Source organism: Podarcis muralis, chromosome 8 (genome assembly GCF_964188315.1).
Source record: "Podarcis muralis chromosome 8, rPodMur119.hap1.1, whole genome shotgun sequence".
Lineage (NCBI taxonomy): Eukaryota > Metazoa > Chordata > Lepidosauria > Squamata > Lacertidae > Podarcis > Podarcis muralis.
Window position 1 is genome coordinate 34,079,950 of NC_135662.1, and position 25,351 is coordinate 34,105,300.

Here is a 25,351-nt window from a genome sequence, read left to right on the forward strand (position 1 = left end):
GGTTTGTGTGAGAGAGCGTCCGCCCTAATGTTCTCTGGGCCTGGCACGTAACAAATCTCAAAGTTAAATTTGGAGAACTCCTGAGCCCATCTCAACTGCCGTTGGTTGAGCACTCGTGCCGTTCTCCAATACTCTAGATTCTTGTGGTCAGTGCACACTTGCACCTTATGTTGTGCGCCAATTAGCAGGTGCCTCCATTTCCGGAAGGCCTCATGAATAGCAAGAAGTTCTCGGTCATACACCGTGTAATTCCTCTTGGATTTGTTCAGTTTCCGCGAAAAAAAGGCACACGGTCTCCACTCTGACTCCTCCTTCCCTGGCTGCAGAAGAAGCACCGCCCCTATGGCTCTGTCTGATGCGTCTGTTTCGACCCTCATCTTTTTTTGTAAGTCCACATGCAGAAGTTGCTCCTCCGAGGCGAAGGCCCTTTTCAGTTCCTCAAAGGCTCGCTCCGCCTCCTCAGTCCAAACGAATTTCTTTTTACTGCTGAGACAGTCCGTAATGGGCGCCGTCAGGTGGGCAAAGTTTCGAATGAACTTACGATAAAAGTTCCCAAACCCTAGGAACCTCTGCACATCCTTCTTTGTTTTGGGTGTTTTCCATTCCAGCACTGCCTGGACCTTGCCGGGGTCCATGGCCAATCCCTTGTCTGACAGGCGGTACCCCAGAAACTCCACCTCCTTGGTATGAAACTGACACTTCTCCAGTTTCACCCACAGCCGGTTGGCCTGCAGCCTGCTCAACACTTCTCTGACGTCTCTTACATGCTGCTCCTCATTCTCAGAGTACACCAACACGTCATCTAGGAAGGCCACACAATTCTTGTACAGCAAAGGCCCCAGTACGTGGTTCATAAAAGCTTGGAAGCACGCCGACCCTGCTTGTAATCCAAATGGCATAACTAAATATTCAAATGCCCCTAAAGGGGTGAACATGGTGGTTTTCCATTCATCCCCTTTCCTTATACGTATCAGATTGTACGCCCCCCTTAGGTCCAGCTTTGTAAAAATCTTTCCCTTCCGTACCCTGGTCAAAATGTCATCAATCCTGGGCATTGGAAAGGCCAAAGGTTCTGACACTGCGTTTAACCCCCTGAAGTCACACACCAGTCTCGGCTTATCCGTGTGTTTTTTATCCACAAAAAACACTGGGCTACCTCCCACCGCTCTGGACTCTCTGATGAAACCTCTCTTCAGGTTCTTGTCAATGAACTCCCTTAGCTCCTGCATTTCTCTGTCTGACATGGCGTACAACTTGCCTACAGGAAGCTGTGCCCCAGGGAGTAAATTGATTTGACAGTCAAAGGGTCTATGCGGGGGTAGTTGGTCAGCTTCCTTCTCGCTGAACACGTCGCTGAGATCTGCGTATTGTCGTGGTACCTTCACTTTCTCCATTACTTCCGTCCCTGCTAGGTTGGCATGGGCCCCTGCTGAACCCTTTCCCCCTTTGCAGTGTTCTAAGCAATGTGCTGAACTAAAGGAAACCACTCTCTGATGCCAGCTCACCAGCGGATCATGTAACGCTAGCCAGCTCATCCCCAAAATAATAGGGGCTCCTCCCAAGGTGGCCACATTAAAAGCTATCAGTTCGGTGTGCCTTGCCACCTTCATTATCATTGGGACGGTCTGCAAGCTGACTTCTCCTCCCAACAACTCCCTGCCATCGATCGTGGTCACCTGCAGGGGGTTGCTTAAAGGGATAGTCTGTATCTGGTGTTCGGCTGCAAACTCCTTGCTTATGAAATTGCAGGAGCTGCCTGAATCCAACAGCGCCTTTGTCTTTAAGGGGTATCCGTTTTGCAGCTCTAGCGACACTTCTATCACTAAGGCAGGTTTAGGAGGTTCTGGCGTGGGCACTTTCACTGCTCTTTGGCCTGGTTGCTGTGCCCCGACGGTGGCAACCAGGCGTTGGCTTTTACTTGCTCCAGTTTCTCCTCCTCTCTACCCTCAACAGCTCCCACCATCCCTTGCCATTCCTTCCTCTGGGGGCAGACTCTGGCAAAGTGACCTGGCTGTTGGCAGAGATAGCATTTCCGGGCGCCTTTTCCCTCCTTCTTTCCCCCTTCACTGGGCTTTGAAACTGCGCGCGCGCGCGCTGTTCCGATTTCCATCGGCTCTGCCGGCGGGAAAGTTGTTTCTGGAATGTCTGGAATGCGGAACTCCTTCCAACATTCCCCCTTCCCTTCCCGCCTCTCCAAAGCTCTTGCCTCCTGGCGTGCTCCTATGGTCAGCGCAGATTTGCTCAGCTGATCCATAGAATCCGCCCTGGGACCCCTGGCCAGTTCATCTTTCACCACCGGAGCCAGACCTTCTTCAAAAAGCATCTGAATGGGTTCCGCCGATAAGTCCCACCCCAATCTGTGAACCAGCATGGTGAACTCAGTCCAGTACTCACGGACAGATCGGCTCCCCTGTTTGCAAGCCATGAGCTGCCTGCGCACCACTCCCTGCTCAATATCGCTGGAAAACATCAGATCCATGGCACGAAAGAACTTCATTGTGTCCTTTAGGACGGCACTATTCGTTGCCATCATGGGTCTCACCCAATCCCGTGCTCCCTTTTCAAGATGCCCAATCACGAAAGCCACTCGTGATTCCTCGTCAGGGAATTCATCAAACTGCACATTGAGGGCATATTGCATCTCTGTTCTAAAGGCATGGTAGTCCTTGGGGTCCCCCCCAAACTTCTGCACCAATCCTGGTACCTTTCTGGGGAACTGGGTGCCTTTTCCCCTTTTGTCTGCATCCTGCGCCCTTCTCTCCTCAAGCCTTGCCGTCTGCAGCGCTAGCTGGATCTCCAACGCCCGGTAGCTCTCCTCCAGGCTTGGCCCTGCTCCAGCCCCTGCCTGCCCGGTGCTGGCTGGGTCGCTCATGATGCCTTCTCCTGCACAAACAGCTTACAAAGACTGTCGGAATGCTGTGATGGGATAATGAGCTGCTTGTGCGTAAATTCGCAGTCCCTCAGAGTTTGTTCAAGCCCACAAACTTCTGTCTGTGACAGAGCCCCTCAGACATGGCTGCTCTAATCACTTGCAGATTCCGACAGTGGTTGCTTTCGGAATCGTTTCCAGCATAAAAGCTCCTTAACGGAAACACGTCTTTTGGACTCACGGCGTGACAGTTTCCGGCGAGGAGTGGGTCTCCCTATGGGAGCTTCAGATACCCCCCCACTGCTCTCGCTGGAAGAGTCCTTGAGCCCTCCCCCCTGCTCGCTTTCCCTCGGAGATCCACCTCTCCCCTTGCTAGTTCCTGCTTCAGCTGCTGAGTCTCTCCCAGCCTGCGTGAGCCCTTCCACCAGAGACCCACCTCTCCCTCTGCTGGTTCCTGCTTCCGCTGCTGAGTCTCTCCCAGCCTGCGTGATCCCTTTCACCACCGGTTCCTCCGATGGCAGTTCCCTGACACCTACCTTCTACTTTGCAGTCAAAGGCATCTCCTCCATCTTCCCCCAAGGATTTGGAGTTTGTTCTTTGAAGATCTTCCTGGGCACTCTCAATACTGTTATATACCCACTGAATAGAATCTTGCTGTAGGAAAGTAATAACAATGATGAAAGTTTTTACTTTACACAAGTTTTTACTTCACACACACACACACACACACACACACACACTAATTCATATTAGCTTTGCCAGAGAAACCGTGTTTTTATTCTAGATGAACCAAAAAGGAGATTTGGTATTTTACATTTTTCAGTCCCCTAAGCACACACATCCTTTTTGTGTGTGAGAGAAACCCCAAGGAGGGCAAATATGTGCACAAGATATTCTTGTTGTGGAATTCCCTCCCAAGAGATGTTAGATTAGTTCCTTCATTATTCTGCCATGGGAAGGCTGATTCAGACAGGCCTCTGAAAATTAAGGTACAGACAATGCTGATCACTGGGATGCTGTCAGGGCAAACCATTTTACTTGCTGGTTTTAAATGTTTTGATGTATTTTAATTATTGTTTCTATCTAGTTTGCTTTTATTACTTTATATTTTACAATTTAATAATTTTTTTAATGTGGAAAATTGCCCTGAATCCCAACTTGGGAGAAAGGCAGGATATAAATATATTAAATAAATAATAGAAAGCTGTCGCTTGCTGGGTGTTCACCACAAAAATTAACAGATGAGAGAGAGGAAAGCATGGTTTTAAATTGCATTCACTGTAGCAAAACCAGATCACTTCGTCATTTGTTTTATTTCAAAATTTGTTCCCAGATATGTAGAACTTTGCTGGACTGGCAATAAAAAAGTGGATCCATCCCCCCAAAAAATGTTAATTAATTTACTTAATATATTTGAAATCAATCTCATGCTGAATTACTGAAACATTACATCCCCCATAGAAGCTTATATCACCCGCACTTAAATGCAGCTGGATGAACCACAAAAATAGCTTGTGTTCTGATAGAATTGAAAACATAGCCTCTAAAGGGAAACGTGTGGGATGAAATGAAAATTAAGCAAGAACAGCAAAAAAATACAGTTTTGGCACATTGCTCTCATAAACTAGAGCTTAAACTTATTTCTCTTTCACGATCATTACAATTATATTCATGAAGAATTCAAAATACATTGTATTTACCAGATGAGGTTTAAATCGGAATTCCATTTATATTTAATAAAAGATGCATCATAACAAATGGTATGTTTTAAATCTTTACTTTATCTTACAACACCCTGTTGCCAAAATTGTCAACACAAATCTCCTGAAGATTCGTATATAATAGTGAAAACAAAGAAGATAATCTATCAGAGTATTAAATTTAAATATTGCTTATTTAATTACATCTTGAGCACCTGTTGGTAGGGTACATTCACCAAAGCAAAGCAGGACTGTTTGGATACATATTTATTCGGTTCTTCAGAAAATACCCTGGGAACCAGTGCCCTTGTTGGATTCTCAAGATCATCAGTATAACCCATAGTCATTTTTTACCAATATAAAGCTGTTCAGAAGTGCAATAAGTTTTGTTTAACTACTGTTAAGATGAAACCTATTGCACTTCACTGGAGCTTTATGGTCAGCCTTTGTCTTATCTCTAATAATCCTTCTTTGGAAAGGTTACTTAAAAGGCTGTTGGAGGGCATATTCAGCACTAGGTCAAATTTCTTTATATCCCTTAGCTCAGCTTTTCACCCTGCATGTGCTGGTTTCGGCTATAGATAATCTTCCCTGAATGCTGGAAAAGAGTAAAGCATTCATAATAATCTCCCTACATTCTGTTCCAAAACTTTTATTTAAAAGTTGGTCCTCTTTGACTTCAGCAGAACTCAGTTCTAATGTGTGGTTCGAATTAGATTAGACAACAGCTTTAGAACAACTATTATATATTTTTAACGTTCATTTGCCAAGGAATGGAAGCGAACTGTATTTTTTGTTTAAGTAGCATTAAGAATAAATAAATAAGCACCATCTTTACATGCATCGGACGTCTGTATTTCCTGCAGGCTGTGACATGGGCAATAACACTTGCATGAGTTTCTTTGCTGACATTAATCCCATTCACTTTAATTATGCACTGTCCAGGGTGGAGGCCAGCAGCTGCTGCTACGGTTCCTTGAAAACAGTTTAAAAAATTGCCAAGTTAGAAATTTCCTTCTTAGGGGGGGAAAAATGTTTGGTTTTATAGTTGCTTGTTTATTCAAGAAAATGTTAAATTAAACCAACACTGTGATTCAACAGAATATGTGCAAGGTGCTTTACATGAGAATCCCACACCCTATAAATTGTTGGTGTGATCTATTTTGATAAGGTTATCAACTTGGTGGGAACTGGACACCTCTGGAATTAGTAGCCAATAAAGCAGGTCAATAAAGCTGACGAACAATGATGAATCTACACACAACAGCACCACATGTACTTAGCGTATTTTTCGTCCCATAGGACGCTCCGTCCCATAGGATGCACCTAGTTTTTTTGGGGGGGAAAATAAAGGGGAAAATTTTTTCCTTTATTTCCCCCCCAAAACCAGGTCGGGGAACAGCGGTATGGCAGCGCTCCGCCTCCCCGCTGTCCCCCGAGCTTGTGGGGCTGGCCGATGTCTGCCCGGCGCGAGGGGCGCTCTGCTTCAGGGCGCCCTGTGCGCGGGGCAGCAGGCTGCTATCCGCAGCGTGGGAAGCCCTGCGGATGTCTGCCTGGCGCGAGGGGCGCTCTGCTTCAGGGCGCCTCGCGCGCCGGGCGGCAGGCTGCTATCCGCAGCCTGGGGAGCCCTGCAGATGTCTGCCTGGTGCAAGGGGCGCTCTGCTTCAGGGCGCCCTGCGCACGGGGCGGCAGGCTGCTATCCGCAGCCTGGGGAGCCCTGCGGGAACTTTCAGCGAAAGCCTGTATTCGCCCCATAGGACGCACACAGATTTCCCCTTCATTTTTGGAGGGGGAAAAGTGCGTTCTATAGGGCGAAAAATACGGTAGATGTATACTGGTATTTTGTTGTTGCTGCCCCTTTTGCCCATTTATTTATATCTATCCTAATCCTAAACATGTCAGTCTGGAACTTGTTTATTGGAAAACCTAAATTCAGGTATGAAGGTGTGTTTATCTGTCCTGACCTCTCGAAGGAGTCAGAGACAGTGAAAGTCACAGGGCTCAAAGGCTTCTTAAGAGTGCATCTCAATGCAACAAATCATCGCAGCTCAGCAGAATATGGAGAAATACCATGTTTGTCTTACCTATGATCTAAAAAAAGCTCATTAATGTTGGCTTATTGTACATAGATCGTTGCTGGGAAACAAACAGTGAGCCTGGGTTCAGATGACGTGCTCATAATGTAGTGTTGCCAAGAGGAGAGAGGAGCATAGCAGGGACCTCTGAGCAGCATGCACCAGTGTGCTGCTCATGCATGTTAAAACCATAGTTAAACAGTAGCTATGGTTTAATATGGTGTGCGAAAACCACTATAACCTTCTTTCATCACTACTATTCATAGAACAACTATCAAAGCAAATACTCATCAAGTATTGATCATATGACTCAGCCATATATATCTAAAGTAATTCCATCTACAGCTTTCTATATTCGTGGGGATGGTTTTATTTAGAAAAGATATTCACAACTACAATCCACTTAAATCCCTCTGCCTACCTCTTCCAACAGCATGGACAACAGAAGGACCAAAACCTCGTATTTGGAATCCAAGGCCATCCACAGAGTCGGGGATCTTCACTGTCCTGAGTGCAAGAGAAACGTCATGGTGGAAGATCCAAAACCAGTGTGCTTATTACATTTATCAATTTTTACACAGAATATAGCAATTTACTAATAATAAAACTATTATTATTGTTATTTAAAATTCTACTAAATTCTCAGACAATGGATTACACATGAAGCTTAGGTTTGAGAAGGGGGAATAAGCACTGATGAAGATAAGAATAGTAAGAATAATAATAGTATTTATACCCCAGCCACTCTGGGCGGCTCCCAACAGAGGACTAAAAACAGAATAAAACTTCAAACATTAAAAACTTCCCTAATAATCAAGGAACACTGCTTATTCCAGAAAACGCCCTCTTCACGTGTTTAACCTATTGAATATTTATTTGGTGTTGACAAAATGTTAAAAAATAACAGAAAGAGAAACTTAAATCACATTTTCTGATATATTGATACATTATCATTTATTATCGATTCATAGTCTCATCATTATCATTATCAGCAACACTAGATATTCCTTACTCTATATACAAATAATTTAAATTACTTAAATTCTTGTAAGTCCTTTCACCCATTAACATTTACCCCCTATTCTGATCATTAAAATTTGGCAAAAGAGTGTTTCCTCTTTCCTTTTGTATCTGCATGCCTTTGCAACACACCCTCTTCACAATTGACCAAACCAAAGTAACAACTTACTCCCTGGGTTTTGTGCTCACAAGCACCCTGAGGGGCTTTCTGCTGCTTAAACATGCTTTCAGAAAGTTATCCACTTCACTGAAGGGTCTCAGAAAAACTAGGTCACCATTAATGGCAAAGATCTTTTTCCCAACTTCCAGACCTGCCATCTAGATAAGAAAAGATAAGACATACACAATTGTTTTAACAGAACTAGTGATGTACTAATTTCCTTTACACAAAGGAAGATGCTGAAATGCCAGCCATGTGAGAGTATGCCCGCAGCTATGAAATCTACGCAATCCATATTATTTTTGGAGGTCAAAGAAAAATCTCTGTTTTGTAAATTTCGAATTATTGGAAGCATCACTTTGTTAATTATAATATTTATGCAGCCTTGACAGTAGTGACCAAAAAGTTTAAATTTTTCCATATTATCTATCTTGGCTCACCTTTTTTCCATTTATCGAAAACCACTTTGCTTTATGGAGATATGCATTTGAAAGCACAGTACTTACTGAATATTTAGGTTTGCTGATACAGCTCAGAAACATACAGAAGCCCAACAGTACCTTCAAAATATTAATTCTTTTGACTGAAAACCTGAACTGCTATATTACAGAAGCCATTCACATCCAGTCAGTTTCATCTTGCAAAGAAAGTGCATACAGCTGCAAGGCTCTGTAATAAATGGAACTACTCAGGGAATATTTCTCAGTTTATTCAAAAGTTAAGCGTTTGAATGAAGGCAGAATAACAACCTTGTATTGACAACCTTATCACCGATAACCTGTTTCTCTTCCGAAATTGTTCCCTGACTTATGAAATGACAAAGAACTTTGTAGAGCCAACTTTGTAGTCCTGTACCCACTTATCTGAAAGTAAGACCAACTAAAGTCAATTGAGCTTACTTTTGAGTAGACATATATAGTTAGGCTCGTCCTGCACAGGTATGTTTCTTGCGCTAAAACAGAGTTGCTCAGACTTTATAAGAATATCTCTCTGTAAGAATATTTCCTGTGACTCCCCAACCAAAAAACCTGACCACCTCTTTGCAGCAGTTCTATACCAGCCCCACTTTTTCTCATCCCCAACCCCCTGCACAGACCACTTTAACATATCCCCATGAGAAATTCCTCCTACAAAGGCTTGCTCCCTGTACCAGCTCATCTCCAGCAGCATAGTCAACAACTCATGATCCCATTCCTTCCTTCCAACAATTCCAGTTTAGCAAAACCCACATTCTGGGAAATTTGAGCTCTGGCTACCTATAAACTTCATACAAATAATTCACAAGTGGGGAACCGCACTAGGAGTTTTCTAAGTTTTAAAAATATATTTGCAGACAGGAATATCTGTGAAGTAAAATAATCATGTATTACCTCAGCATTTGATCCCTTCTCCACTATTTTAATAATTGGCACTTTGTTTTTGTCTTCCAAGCCGAAACCATAGCTTCCTTCAGTTGATTTAATCTGTAAAAGAGAAATTGACACATATTGGGGAAAATATTTAAAATACATTTAAATTAGAACATGAGGTGCAATCAGGTGAGACTAAATCTTGACAAAATGGAGGTCTTGTCTGTTGAAGGAGCAAACACATAGGGGAGCCAGTGTGGTGTAGTGGTTAAGAGCGGTAGTCACGTAATCTGGGTAACCGGGTTCGCGTCTCCGCTCCTCCACATGCAGCTGCTGGGTGACCTTGGGCCAGTCACACTTCTTTGAAGTCTCTCAGCCCCACTCACCTCACAGAGTGTTTCTTGTGGGGGAGGAAGGGAAAGGAGATTGTTAGCCGCTTTGAGACTCCTGAAGGGGAGTGAAAGGCGGGATATCAAATCCAAACTCTTCTCTTCTTCTTCTTCCTTGTTCAAGCATTGTTACTGGAAGCCAAAGTGGTGTCACTGTCATTTAGTGTCTATTCCAGCCACACTGGTTTACCAACTATGATCTTTCCTAGACCAAGGAATGGTCACATTAATCCCTGCCATGTTAATCCACATTCTGCTCCCCCCACCCCCCTCTTCCTCCACCAGTGACTGATGCTGCAGGATTTCCATGGGTTACCTGTCTGAGCCCAATTTGAGAACTTTGAGAAATAAGTAACTTATTATGCCCTTAACAACTTAAGATCCAAAGACTTGAAGGAGCGCCTCTCCTTATGCCTGCCAATGTACTGAGATCTGCAGGGAAGGCCCTTCTTGTTGCTCTAACATTGGGTGCAGTGTCACAACTTAGTCCCAGCTTGCTGCATTTTAAATTGTGGTTGCATCTAATACTGGCTTTAAATTGTTATTGAAATTGTTATTATTATTTTATTTTTATTTTATTTTTTAATTTTGGGAGGGTTTTTACACTTGACAGCAGAATCACAATATTATTAGTGATGGATGTTTAATGTTCCCATTTTTGTTCAAACAGCCAAGCTTGTCCATCTACAGCATCTAAGTTAGACTTGGCTAGAGGGCATATTCTAGAGTATAACTGGTTATTATTTTACTGTATTGATGCTTTGGGCTGTAACCCATTCTGATACAAGTGATGAAGGGCAACTTGAAAACCAACCAACCAAATGTAAATAAGATTAAATAAATGTTGCCAAGAGCAAACTGTTAACACTTTGCGGTTTATTTAAAATGTGGCCACCTAACAACCTGTACCTATGAGCCTCAGTCCTGACAAGTGTAGCCAACTTCCTGACTGATGTCACCATTGCTCTATGTCAACACACAATGGGATACCTCAATCTATGTTGCTTTCTCACAAAAAGCTTCCTCTCTTAGGTGTATCATCTGCTGGAAAGTGAAAGGTGGCAGAAAGGACTGGGGTAAGACAAGGGCTGAAACAGGACTTAAGCTGACCGGCAGCTATTCAAGATGGATGTTCTTCATACAGTCTAAGGTGCCAGAGACTAATTCTAGGCATTCTGTGTGCCTTAAATCTGTGCCACTATGTCACAGCTTCCAAGAGGAGGGAACTTCTGACATGATCTCTGCAATGCCATTACTGCAAATGCCCAGTCTAGCAGAGACACAGGGAACCAATGTTGCTGTTGTTTTGTTTAATGGTTTTTTCAGTATTTCATTCATCTGTGGGGTTGTTGTTGTTGTTGTTGTTTTTAATTAGCCAACCCAATACAGAAAGGAAAAAGCATCAATGTGATGATGATGATGATGATGATGATGATGATAAAGGAATCTCAATCAGGCCCTAAAGGCTGCTAAATGTAACCTGGCTTCTCATGCAGAGAAACTCAGTGCTCAGGAACAGACTTAATCATCAGCTTATCTGCTTCCTTGATGACCTGTCAGTTATTTGTCTGCTTATCTGTCTGCTGGAACACTCACACATCCACCTCTCTGTCTACCTGATTATTTCTCTGCTTGACCACTTGCTCAGTCACCTGTGATACCTGCTGCTTGCCTCCAGGCCACTAGCCCTTGCACTAAGATATGACACAAGTCACTCAAAAAGATTTATATGACTCCCCAGTTGCTGAAAAAAATATATCACCCAGGTCACCTAATCAGCTTATAAAAATAGTAGCCAAAAAGTCAATATACAGTAACAATCATCAGATGACATTCAGAAGAGGTAGCAGGAAAACAACCCTAGGAATAAAATTCAAATAAATGCAACAATAAAACACAGTAGAAGTGATACCATATTGACTTAGGTGGAAGTCTTGGGTAAAGAAAAAAAAGCTTGTTATTTTGTGCACCAAAGAAAACATATTGGCTGACAATTGGGCATCCCTATCAAGTGTAAAGGTAAAGGTAAAGGTACCCCTGCCCCTACGGGCCAGTCTTGCCAGACTCTAGGGTTGTGCGCTCATCTCACTCTAGAGGCCGGGAGCCAGTGCTGTCCGCAGACACTTCCGGGTCACGTGGCCAGCATGACATCGCTGCTCTGGCAAGCCAGCGCAGCACACGGAACACCGTTTACCTTCCCGCTAGTAAGCGGTCCCTATTTATCTACTTGCACCCGAAGGTGCTTTCGAACTGCTAGGTTGGCAGGCGCTGGGACTGAACGACAGGAGCGCACCCCGCCGCAGGGATTCGAACTGCCGACCTTTCGATCGGCAAGTCCTAGGTGCTGAGGCTTTAACCCACAGCGCCACCTGCGTCCCTTAACCTTAATCAAGTGTATATTAAATAATATGTGTATACGTACACACACACACACATGCATTAATGCATGCACACATACTTCATTAAAAACAAACAAACTTACCAGCAGTGATTTGGCTATTACATTTTCCACTACTTTTAGATCATGTTTCATGAGCCTGTGCTTCATGTTTGAGCCTTCCATTTCTTCATCAGCAAAAAAACGAAAGAGAAGTGGTTCATCTTTGAACTCACTTTTTTCCAGCACTGTTTGATATAAAAATAATATTATTTTTCTGTGACGCCACAAACTCATTTTGCTATTGATATTCTGATTTTGCTTAAGCATGTACAAGTGAAACAGCCACATATTGCTTCCCTGTGCCCCCTTCCTCTCATTTCCCCTATGACAAATTCTAGATTTTAGGCTCCTCACAGCAGAGACCTGTCCTGCATGTTCTAAAACTCCAGAAATACTTCAATGATGGAAAATGTATCTTTGCTCATAAATCAACAATGGAAGAATTCTGTGTTTGGGGCATTTAGTACTGTTGACCACATTAGCTATCTGTGGCATGCTTTGGGACATACCCACCCATAAGAAAACACAAGGTATACCATGCAAAAGTTTACATAGGATAAATATTACCTTTATTAAAACATACATTGGTGGCTCAAACATGTGAGCCACATTGTTCCAGGTACAGGAAAAAATATTTTGCTTCACAAGCCTTACATTATTGATGGCCACCAAGCTTGGGCATTCTTCTTCTTTGGCCATGCAATACTGAGACACAAAAGTATCTCCTAGGTGAGGGTTTTCAGTAGTAAAACACAAGGAGGGGGAATGTGTGGCCTTCTCATCATCCATTGGCCATGCTCACTTGTGCTGATGGGAGCTGGAGTATCTGGTTCAAGAGTTCCAGACTTACAAATTAAGGAGTACTTGAATGAAAATTGCATACCGTGGTGCATAAATCCATTGTCACAAAGTGCTATTCCAAAGATCATTGCTTCTTCTCTTGTCCTACAATCTCCCTATTAATAAATAATACGTGCCTCAATGTAAATATCACAAGCAACAATTCTAAATCAGGAAAACAACCATGTATCACTTTTGCAACATGTACAAAAACTGGGTTGCATATAAATCCATTGTTTTAGAAGCCTTGTATCGGTCCTAGAGTGTTACTGATAAAAAGTTGACACCTCCGTTGAGGAACAATAACCTTTATTAACATACTTATTTGGGATGGTATCCAATGCTGCACAAGTGGAATAGCCTTCTGTTTCTGTGGTGATTTCACCATGGCCCCTGCAGCTGCCTACATGGCTCCAAAATCTGCATGTGGACAGCTGCAATGTTGGGGGAAGAGGACAGTGAAGTCTCCTGGCAGAACTGGAAGTCCATTCTACTCAGAGCACAAATAGGGTTGGGTACAAAAAAAAACCAACTTACAAAAATTGAAGGCAACAAAATCATGACATTTCAAAAAGACTAAAACCCCAACACATCCAAGTTCCCACCAAAAGGCAAAGGAGAGAGAAGAAGTAAATCCATAGGGGGCCACGCCTCCTTATAAGGGGCCCACGGAGGGAGGAAGGTCAAAAATCTTGTCTCCTAGTGGTCCAACACAGAACTCTGCCCATGCAGCACTGGAAACAATCCAATAAAAGGGGAACAGGCTGGGCATCAGCATTTTACTGTGGCACTCACTAGTAGTTTTCCAATGATGCCAGGTGCTGATGTTGGCCTTGAGGTGTATATAGAGCTACAAGTTAATTTCTACATCATGGGAAAATGTGTATTGATAATAGCAGTTAGTAGACATTAAATTTGCTAATCAAGGCTATGTGCTTCAGAGCATTTTCCTACCTGTGCAATTAGCCAGTCTATCAATTTATTAGCCATGACTATAGATTTGTAGGTTCTTAGATGGTAATCTTTATCTCTAAGGAAATAAAACATACAAAATAATTCAATCCCAAATTGACATATTTGACATTTATTGAATATCACACACAACATGTCCCATGATTTAGCCAACAGATTGCCATTGCCACAGTTGTTCCCTGTTGCAACAACCCCACCTTACTCTCCATTACCAACACATTAAACAATCTTTCGCCCTCCCTATGTGAGGAGCAACTACTATCTAGCGTTCTGAATCAAAACCTCTGAAAACAAGACCTACCTTACCACAGGAGTAAACAGGCTGTGCAGACGACAATATAATCTTACACCCTGTTAAGAGATATAAACAGGTTTAATGCTAAACTGGTGTTCAAATAAAAAACAACAACCAATAAGGACTTGTTTAACACCAGTTAATTCAAACTAATACTGGGTTGGCTCCAACCTTAGTCATGTTTAGAGAACCTTAGTAGGCATTCTTGTAAATTCAAAACACATTGGTGGACCACAGAAATTTTATATTTAAAAAGCTAGATTGCTTTTAGAATGCTAGAAAGGTAGACAAATTTAAAATTTCAATCGGCCTGCTGAATAGACTCAACTCTGAGCATGACCAAGCCTGAGGCTAATCCACATTTTGAATATTGCTATAAATTGTAGCATTAAAATGGCAGACTGGTAAAGCAACTATCACAGGCACAAATGCTCCAAAGTTTAGCTAAGTTCCTACTCAGCCACCTCCATTGATTAGTCAATGAGTATTTAAATACAGACATTTCTCATAATTGTCATTTTGGTATACAACAGCAATATTGCCTTTCAAATGTAGGTGATTACCCCACTCCAATATGCATTCTTATCCCATTCTGAGCAACCTATGAAGTATAGGAAAAAGATCTCACCGGGTCCAGTGAACTGGAGAACAGGTTTATCATTCTCCTTCCGAGAATACTTATTGTGTTATAATTTCATACATTCAAGCTCGTGTGTGTGCAGTGATGGATGAATTGTTTTAATATAGAAAAATCTTTTTTTATAAGAGTATCTGGTAAATTTATACTATACTATGACATTATAAGGTTTATACCTTGGAAATTACGTCCTGCATTTCACTTCTTGGATAGTATGTGCCATCATCATAACGGAATCTGTAGAGCATGTGTTCAGGCTTGAACTGATGCTTGTCAGTAACTAAAGCAAAGGCAAACATAAAAGACAGATGAAAAAAAGTCTAGTGCTTTAACACCCGAGATGTGTGTTTTCAGAACCTTCTCTATTTCTGTGACTCTAATTTGCTTAAACTATTTTTAACACTGTGTTTTAAATTGTTGTAACCCACCCTAAGATCTGCTGGTGAAACCTTATATGGTTGCATTTTGGTTAGCTTTCTGCCATGTTCCCAGATCCCTTTTATTGAGAATCCATTAGTATATACAGTGGGACCTCTGAAGTTGAACACCTTGCGAGTCGAACATTTTGGCTCCCAAACGCTGTAAACCTGGAAATGAGTGTTCCGGTTTGCAAGCATTCTTTGGGACCCAAACATCCAATGCAGTTTATGCGGCTTCCGATTGGCTGCAGGAGCTTCCTGCAGCAAATTGGAAGCTGCACCTTGGTTTCCAAAGTCAAACAGACTTCCAGAACAGATTCCGTTCGACTTCCGAAGTACGACTGTACTTAAAGTTAAGAATTTTCTTGTACCACCCTAGGCCCCTTCAGAAGGAAGGGCAGAATGTAAATTCATTACTCGTCAACAGGAAATTCCTGCACTACCTTTGATGCATGACATGCCTTAATTAATCAGAGGCATGTTTTAGTCCACTATCCATCCTGGCTCACAGCAGCTACTAGCTGCTCTATGTATGTACATGTGTGTGTGTGGGTGGGTGCTATTGAAAATGGCAAAAAAATTCCTTCCAGTAGCACCTTAGAGACCAACTAAGTTTGTTATTGGTATGAGCTTTCGTGTGCATGCACAATGCTGGTAAACAACTGAGCTGATTTGCAGAGGCTTCTCAAACTAAGCAACAGTGTGTTAAGAAGGACTGAATGAAAGGCGAGGGCAGTAGCTGCAGGAAAAATAATTACAGGCAGCATCTGAAGATGCTTAAGTGAGTAGACAGCAAAAGAGGAAGCAACAAGCTGCATGTTGCTCAGCCTTGCTCTGTGGTCTATATTGATGGATTCGCCTCTAATATTGAAAGAAATTAAGTGGTATGAAGCTCCTCATTGTAGTTATAGGCTGGTATTTATCAACTTGCTTTCCATATCAGCTGAGGAAAATGCTTTTTCTTAAAAGGCAGCTGTGCTTGCTTACTAATTAATGGCTTGAAGCAAGCTTTCCAAGAGGAAATTTGGAGGGTTGAGGAGTCTGTGAGTGCATACTTGCATTCATTAGATGTGATTATGACGTATTAAGGAAAACAAGCAAAAAATAATGCCTGCAATTTCTGTAATAGGTCTGAGTTTATTTAGTTTTTAGAAAACAATACTTAATGCAGTGTGCATGTATAATAATACTAATTATTTTTTCCTTAAAATGTATAATTAAAGTTGTGTGTTTGTAATGTGAACCTGACTCCTTCACAAACACACGTCCTTTCTCAGTTGAAGAGCAGATGGTTCATTCAACTTTATTTTAAGACTTCTATTTCTGTGGACAACACAGCTGGGTCTACTTGGTAATAAAAGTAATATGTCTGGCTCAAACTTCTGTGTTCTGTCTAAAGTAATGACTCCATCAAAACAGCCGATAAAATATTCATTAAATTTCTATTGGGTCAATCTAGGATTGAATTCTGAGTATAATTTAAAAGCAAAGTTATTTCTTCAAACAAAATTTTTATATAGTACATTTAAATATAGTCTGAGATAAGAAATTATTATACACTTCCAATAAACAACCAATTTACGCACGTCTGACTGATATGTGATCAAGCACGCATGCATAGCACTGAACCTAGAAGTGACCCTAAAATGTCACTGAAAGGGCGGAACGGGGGCAGGGTGGGGTGGAATGCTTAACACAGGTCCCACCAACACCTGTGGGGGTCTAGAACATATCCCCCGCCCAAACAAGGATTGCCTATATGCATTTTTTCATCCTGTCTAGAGAAAATATCCTCTATTAAAGTGAGGTGTCAATAAACAACGTAGCATATTTGTAGTAGATTTCTATCCAGCATTTCCTAACTATCACCAGGCAATAGAGAAACATACCCATTGTTAGCAAACTCTGATTTTCTTGCTATCAGCAAGCCTCCTCCTATAGCATTTCACCAGCCTTCAAATCTACACTAACTATTATTGAGAGCTGTACTTAAGTCATCTATGAGGAATCCTGGATCTCATCCTTGTTATTCTAAATGCGTGGTAGCTGTCTCCATGAGATACACATGGAGACAGCTACCTTCAAATACTTGAGGGCTGACTGACTGACTGACTGACTGACATAAATACTTGAGGGAAGGGGAATATAATTACCATGGTGTATAATGCCGTTCTCTAGTAAAGCCTGACCAAGATGAACACCTTCTTCGGGTCTGTGGATCTCCCCAATTTCCAACAACCAGGATACAAACTCACTAGTTAGGAAAAAAACACAGAATTATTTTAGCATATTTTAAAATTAAATGGCAGAAAAATAATGACTTCAAATGAATCAAGCTTATGGAAGCACCAAAACTTGGTTTGGGTTTTAAATTTACTATTCAAGAATTCATACAACCCCTCCACATCTAGATCGCTTGTTCCCTTCAGCAACAACTATGATATAGATAAGGACATAGGAATATGGCACTATGAACTATGAAAAGAATCCAGCACACAGATTAGTGTAGGTTATCTCATTAACTTGGATAAGTGTAGTTTGCTGTCTTTCAGTTTGTCATTTTATGCTCTTTTTGTTTTGATTGTTAAATTCTTGGTGCAGCAATAAAACTGCTAGCACATTTGCAAAGCTAAGCAGGGTCCAGTATGGAGCCTCCTAAAAGATACTTATGAAGTAACCAAGAGCTGGCTCTTTCAGTTTCAGAACTGCCACCACCTGAAGTATCTAGTGTGTGCATTGCTGCACATAAATAGCGTACAGTTCCCTGGAGCAATGTATATTGATAACATGCCACAACTCCAGGGGAGATTATACAGAGAAAAAAACATGGCTGCCCTCACGCCCCCATACAATTTCCTTGAGAGTCATGTCATCAGTATATGTCGCTTCAGGGAAAGTGAAGGCTATAAGTGCAGCAACGCACATACCAGCTACTTCAGACCTGCTGTCATGAATGTAAAAAAGAAGAGAGCCAGCATACAGCCACATAATCATAACTATTTTTAAGAGACTCCAGCACATTCAGCCACATAATTGTGGAATTGAGACAGAGTGTAGATTCTGAACTGAACCCACATCCAATCCACACTTCGGTCAGGGTAATTGCTTCAAATTCATGTTTACTGAATTCTTCCTCCAGCCAAATGAAGTTTAGCCACCTCCAAGTAAAGTGCTAAAGCCCAAGAGCCATGTAGTTGGTGACTGTATTTGGTTAATGCCTGTCTTTTATGCATCTTCTAGACTCTAAAATTTAGAGGGTCAGCCTTCCAAAGAAATCTCTAGTTGCACGTTTGGGGGCTTCCAAACTATCACTGTTTTCAGATGGGATTCTACCACATACCTGCAAATTCAGACCATGCAATTAAAGCTTATATGGAGTTCTTGGACAACAAACCCACTTCCCCAAAAGATTGAACTTTTTGAAACAAGGATGGGGACACAAACTTAAGTGGAAATTGTGGGGTACCACTTCCTTTTACACAGTTAATGTAAAAGTAAGTATATTAAACTTATGTTAATTATTAAGAGGGTGCCGTCAACCTTGGTTTATGTCTAAAAGAAATTTCTATGTTGTATAGCTTCCCTGCGAATGAATCGGGGTGAATGCTTATTAAGTAGCCAGTGTCATCTAATCTGCCTACAGACAAATCAGGATTAGTGCTTAATAAACAGGTAATCTCAACTTGAAATGCTCTTTGCTCCTAGCCCTTGAGACCTGCCTAGAGAAACTTCAGCCTGGCAACTTCAGCAAAAATCTGGGAGGCTGAAAGAAGGGCTCCTGACAGTTTTTGTTATTCTGCCTGCTGCCTGCTGGATTAGACTAAATTTCAGTCTAATTTAAGTTTTATCCTGTTCTCCATTGGCCAGCCAGATAGCTATGGGAAGTGCACAAGCAGGACATCGGCACAGGAGCAAGGGCAATTATCATAGAACTGTAGAGTTGGAAGGGACCCTGAGAGATATCTAGTCCACCCCCTGCAATGCAGGAATCTCAACTGAAGAATCCATTATTTTAGTTGTATGAAATAACATGGTGATTTCAACTTCAATATTTGGGAGGCAACAGGTAGACATTTACATACACAAATTGTACTAATTTGTCTCATAAATATTCTGTCTTAAAGAACTATCATGTCTGCTGACTTACATAATCATTTAAGAACAATTTGGTTAGCTAACATAAGAATCCATGTTTCATAGATATAGCCTTCTTGATTTGTTTTTAACTAACTAGAATGGCAAAGATTAGCTAAAACAAGGTTTCAGTCAAGTGAAATCCAAAATAGAAATAGAAACACATACCTTCCAAGAAAGCATTTTGGAAAAGTGGTTAATTTTCTCTTCCGGTCTTTGATCAAATTTCCTTGTCTGCACATCATTTTGTAAAGTTTTTCTCCTTGTTCAGAGATCATCATCCAAGTATCTTGTTCCACACCTAGTTTTAGTCCTGAAAAACAAAAACAAAGTTATTTTTTTTATTTGAAATGTTTCCAGGTTTTTGTAACTGTAGATTTATCAGATACAAATATACATCTTAGCTATAAGATAAATATATAAGTTCTTTGGCTTTTATAACAAAACTGGAATGGTAATGTTATTGAGAGTGGCATTTGAACCATTTCCAACAAAGTAATATATGCAATCAATTTTTGTACAGTGGTACCTCGGGTTAAGTACTTAATTTGTTCCGGAGGTCCGTTCTTAACCTGAAACTGTTCTTAACCTGAAGCACCACTTTAGCTAATGGGGCCTCCCCCTGCTGCCGCCACGCCGCCAAAGCACGATTTCTGTTCTCATCCTGAAGCAAAGTTCTTAACCCGAGGTAATATTTCTGGGTTAGCAGAGTCTGTAACCTGAAGCGTATGTAACCTGAGGTACCACTGTATATATGAAAAGAGATACCGCAATGCCCAAGAGATTCTATAAGGCCTTTCATTTCCAGTTATAAAGACTTCATAACAAAGTAAGAAGAGCCTGCTGGGTGAAGCCAATGGCCGATCAAGTCCAGCATCCTATTATCACAGTGGTGAGCCAGATTCCTGTGAGAAGCACATAAGCAGGAGCTGAGCTTCTGCCCTCCTGTGGTTTCCAGCCACTGGTATTCAGATCTCAGACAGATGATCTGGGCAAGATCCCTGCCAAATGCAATAATGGCTACAGTCTTTTCAGTCATCACCATTCAACAGTGAACTCATCTCACAGTGATTCTAAAAGTCCAAAAGGGCTGAGTACCAGTCTACCTGCGGGTTTGCCAGAAAAACCAGAAAATAGCTACAGTACCAGCTCGTCAAAATTAGATAATGAGGGAAGGGTCAGAAGTTCATAATCAAATAAAAGCAGTACAAACAAAACCTGGTATCAGCTTATGTTACAGAAGAATCGTCTTTGCAAACTACAGCCTAGCTACTATATTTCTTGACTTTCTGCTACTGCAAGGACTTTTAGCTGTGCAATGGAAATTCTCCACCCTCCTCTCCCTGCACAAGCCCTGAATCTGCTCTGGAGGGTTGGGAGAAGCCCCCAAACAGATTTAGGGGTCATGTGGGGTCAAGCAGAAGAGAGGGCAGGGAATTTCCATTGCACATCTAAAAGTCCTTGCACTAGTGGAACTGTTTAGTCAGATAGTGCCATAAAGAAAGGGAAAAGTAAGCGTACAGAGCCATGGAATTACACCTCCCTCACCTCACCTTGAGGTCTAACATACACACAGAAGTGTTCCAGAGCTGGACCAGATCCTAGAAGGTAACAATATTTTATAAAGAATGCCTTGGCCAGCCACTTTGAACCAGTAGCAGTTGGTGAGACAGCACTGCTTAGCTGACCTCCCAACACTGTGTCACTGTGGCATACTGCAAGGGTGATGGGGAAGAGCAAAGCAGTGAAGAGGTCAGTACAGGGCAAACACACCAGTTCAGCCAAGCTAGTGCTCATGCTTGTGTGTTTGCACCATGCCAACTTCCCAGCTGCATCACTTGTCACCCTCCCAGTATGCCATCAGTGACAGGGGATCAGGTAAACATCACCACACCATCGAAACCTACTGCTCTGTGTTGCAGGGTATTAATACAGGGTGATTCATAATGAAGTATACAGTTTCCAGGTGCTGTAAGACAGTAACAGGCAACAACACAGACCACAACTGCAAACAGAGAGGTAGATGTACTCATAAAGTTTTTGTTCCGCTACTGAGGGAAGTGATGTAAGTGATAGCGCATGTGTCACATGACTAGTCAGGCAAAATGGCTGCGTCTGCAGTGAGAAGGCATTTTGTGTTCTTGAACTGAGCAAAATGGAATCTGTAACTGTTGCGCAGAAAATGTATCTACGGTTGGCATTAAAAAATTGAAACTATGGGCTGATTGTGCAAACTTAGAACTCCTAGATGGCCGTGTGTATCAGAAGAAGTCGTCAATAGTGTTTGCACCACCATTCAACGAAGCCTGGGAAAATTGATGCGTAGGACGAGTCACATTTGGGCAAAAATGGATTAGCGGTTCAATGTGTGTCGTGTGACAAAGAACATCTGGGACTGTTTCTAAAAAAACTTTAAACATTCCCCTACAATTCTGTTACACTTAATGTAAGATATATTACATTCTTCCTCTTTTTATAGTGCATTGAAACGGTATACTTCATTATGAATCACCCTGTATTATTGGTTGAATTTGTCTGTACTTATAAACTGTTTGCATCATGAGTGCCAATTATAAGGATAGGGCCCTTCAAAGATGAGGCTACTCAGTGGCAGCAATGGGTGAACTCTCCTCAGCTCAGTTCAGAATTAGGCTCCACTAATACATTTTTTTATTGAAAACCAATTACAGTATAAATCTGTTAAATATAGATTCAATTCTCCACAGTTTTAAAATTCCAAAACTTGGAAATTGTGTCACATGCCCAACGGCATAACTGGGAGCAAAAAGGGCCCAAACATTTACCCAGAATGCCTCACCCGTGAGCTGTCACCCATTTCCTTCATCCCAAATTCATTTGTCAGTGGCAGCAGCACCATGAACAACCAGGTCTCCTTTGTTCTGCCTAGAATACTGAAAAGGCAGAATTCCAGACTGCAGGGACCATGAGACATTTAGTTTTCTAGTGCACCTGGGTAATTAGCAGGGATGTGGACAGAGCATGTTCCAGGTTTGTTTGCACCTGGGATGCTGTTAAATATACCCTTAGCAGTGCCAGGAGACCTGGGTCATGTGGTTTCCAGGATGCCTGATAGTTCTACTGACTACTCAGATACCATGGGGAGACAACGTGTTCCCCGAGCTCCTTGCTGATTTGAATATTGTCAGAAGCTCAGCTTACATTCCAAGTGGAATAACTCTGCAAGGAAGTGGCACTTGGTTCTTAATACAGCTGAGTAATACAAGCAGCAGAAATTTTAAACCTGATAGAAGCAGACTTTTATTTATTTATTTATTTATTTATTTATTTATTTATTAAAGTATTTCTATACTGCCACATGATAAAATAAAGGGGTGCTGTACGTGTTAAAACATAAAACACCTGTCAGAGGTGCCTCAGGTCCCAGCTCACAAAGGACCAACGCCAGTGTCTCTTTATATACAAAAGTCTTTATTGAAGTTCATTGTTGGTTTTACATCCGTGGCGCGCACCCCTACGTCTGTAACTCTAGACCGTCGAAGCTCCGTCTGACTCTTCCCCTCCCCTACACCAGTTTAACACCCGAGCTTTGCTCCACCTCTTCCTCTGCTCTTTTCTCCTCTGGGTCCTCCTGCCCCCTGGGGTTCCACCCCTCCTGGACTCTTCGGAGGCGGATTCCTCTGACTCCTCCCCCTGTCTCCGGCGGGCTTTGGGACATGGCTCCCAATCTGGATTTTCTGCTGACCTGCGCGCCTGCACATTTGAACTTGGCGCGCGCGCCCAGCCGGCCACTTTCCTCCTAACGGCTACACTGCTCCTGTCACTGCTTCCTCCTCCGGAGGGGCTGGCTGGAACTGACCTCCGCTCCGCCCCTCCACTCTCTGACGGAGGCGTGGCCAGCTCTGACTCTCTCTCTCTACCTGCTGGAGTGGACGCCGGTTCTGATCTGTGGGCTTCTTCCCCCCCGCTACGCTCTGGCAGGGAAGCTGGCCCTGATCTCCAGCTGCCGCTTGGGGACTCACCACTGGCCCCCCTTGCCCTGACCCTTGGCGCCTTTTTCTGGGAATCTTCTGATTCGCTGGAGAGACTCATGGAATCTCTCGGGTCACTGTCATACCCTCCTAAGCTCCCCTCAGATTCCTCCCCTTCGCTCTCCAACTCCTCTTTCCCCTTTGGCTCTGCCCCTGAGCCCCTGACAACACCATTTAATTTTTTTAATGTAATTATTCTCTAAGGTTACTGGCTAATCAAAAGTAAGCATTAAATATCTGCAAAGGACTGAAAGTTAAAAGGGAGAAAATTAGGAAAATGACATCCTCATCGCTTAAAAATCACAGGGGCGGGCAGATGAGAGATCATATGCCTTCCCCTCATCTCCCTTTCTTTTTTCAAGTAACAGCATTTAAGATCACAAGATCTCTACTTCAGAAAGTCAGCTGAATTTCTTTTCCAGTTATCCGTGTGCAAACTTTTCAATTCGTTTGCATCCAGGGAAGTGAGCAGAATTTTGGCCAATGCTGTCGTATGAAGCAAACAAAAGAATTAAAATTTCTCTTTATTCACATTGAATGGAATGCTGTTTACTGCCACTTTTAGCAAAAGCATTTGAATTTTTGCAAACTGTGCTGTTCGTGAATCATCGGCAATTCTGCTTGCAATTAAGGCATCCTGCTTTGTAAAAGAGGTGTTTACACAGATGTTTCAGTTATAGTTAGCAGGAGATGGCAGAAAAAAATAAAGGTTGTAAATATAAGAATTATTTGAGAGATGTTTCAAAAGCTTCTGTCTTGAGAACTGATGTGATAGATCATCCTGCTCTTACTGTCTTGTTTTTGCCAAAGCCTTTGGCTATACTTTTTCCTGTGTCTTGACTCCTTTCTATACAGTGGCTTCTTTGTGCATTAAAACCACAGTACTCACACAAGCCTCATGGGAGACTCAAAACACATTCCTTCACCTAATGTTGCCATTGATGGATGATCCAAACACCTTTCATTATAGTGGCACCTCAACTGCAGGGAAATCATGGTTCCCCAGGACTTTGTAGGTGGAATTCAATAACATCCTATTCAAGCATTTCTGTTGCTCCTATAATTGTTGTGTGTCCAGGCACCTATTGATTACTGCTTAAGAAACCATTTTTATACAGTGGCAAATGCTGATGTATTTGGAAACCATTCAAAAATTTGGAGGACTATATATTTTTTTTTCAGTTTTGAGACAAAATACTCCAAACTTTACAAGTTGAGAAAGAGCCTTCACGTAGTCTTCTATATCCACCCTCCTCCCATGCTGCATTGCCCCATCATCTCATGAATGCGTATTCCTGTTCTATCTCCTATTGTTGTCTAAATAGGCAGGGGGCAACATGAACGGTGGATGGAAGAAAGGAATCTCCAACATATTTTTTGGTAAGAATGCCAGCTCAGATCCCCAAAGGAAGCAGAATAAAGTGTGTCAATTAAGGCATGAAAGAAATAATGGGGGTTGAATTCTTCTTGGCTCAGGCTGAGGAAATCCTCAGATAGGAGGCACAAAGCCAATTCCCTCCAAGTGTGATATTGCCTAGAAATAACCCACAATTTGACATTTATGCTCTCACCTTTTCTCCTTTCTCTTTCTTTCAGAATAGCTTCCAGCCATTCCTGCTTTTCTTCGGGTGTTTTAGCCATACACACAAACCATTTATTCTTTGCTGTGTTGTGTATCTTCCAACCATTGAGAACTATGTGACCACTGCTGTGATAATCAGCTAGAAAAAGGTAACACAAAGGAAACTTTGGAGGATGTGCATGAATGTTTAGCAATGTTAACTCTCTGGCCCATACAAAGTATTTTCTGATCCCACCCTGAGACAGGAAAATTACCCTCAACACTACCAGCACACACACTGCCCTCCTTTAAAAAAATCAATAGAGTCCTCAGATTTTATTATCTACCTCAACACCAAACAATCATTGTGGGAGATAAGCTTCTCCCTGAGAGTGAAATGTGAAATACATTTATCAAGGGTTGGATCCAACTAAGTTAGAGCAGACACATTGAAATTAGTGTTAGTCATTGTCCATTAAGT

At 42.1% G+C, this 25,351-nt stretch overlaps 1 protein-coding gene across 2 annotated transcripts in view; it reads right to left on the reverse strand.

The window, feature by feature from the left end:
• Positions 1–25,351, reverse strand: part of PREX2 (phosphatidylinositol-3,4,5-trisphosphate dependent Rac exchange factor 2) — a 108,946-nt gene that overhangs the window by 43,644 nt on the left and 39,951 nt on the right. The window contains exons 9-21 of one of the 2 annotated variants that reach the window (XM_028736756.2): positions 24,881–25,030; positions 19,468–19,612; positions 17,319–17,419; positions 14,923–15,026; positions 14,116–14,165; positions 13,797–13,872; positions 12,886–12,958; positions 12,045–12,187; positions 9,195–9,287; positions 7,834–7,982; positions 7,066–7,151; positions 5,408–5,544; positions 3,406–3,523 (exon numbers count right to left, since the gene is read on the reverse strand). In XM_028736756.2, the coding sequence (XP_028592589.2) occupies positions 3,406–3,523; positions 5,408–5,544; positions 7,066–7,151; positions 7,834–7,982; positions 9,195–9,287; positions 12,045–12,187; positions 12,886–12,958; positions 13,797–13,872; positions 14,116–14,165; positions 14,923–15,026; positions 17,319–17,419; positions 19,468–19,612; positions 24,881–25,030 (1,425 nt within the window). Of the gene's footprint in view, positions 1–3,405; positions 3,524–5,398; positions 5,545–7,065; positions 7,152–7,833; positions 7,983–9,194; positions 9,288–12,044; positions 12,188–12,885; positions 12,959–13,796; positions 13,873–14,115; positions 14,166–14,922; positions 15,027–17,318; positions 17,420–19,467; positions 19,613–24,880; positions 25,031–25,351 lie in introns of both variants that reach the window. The other variant, XM_028736755.2, reaches the window with a different exon arrangement.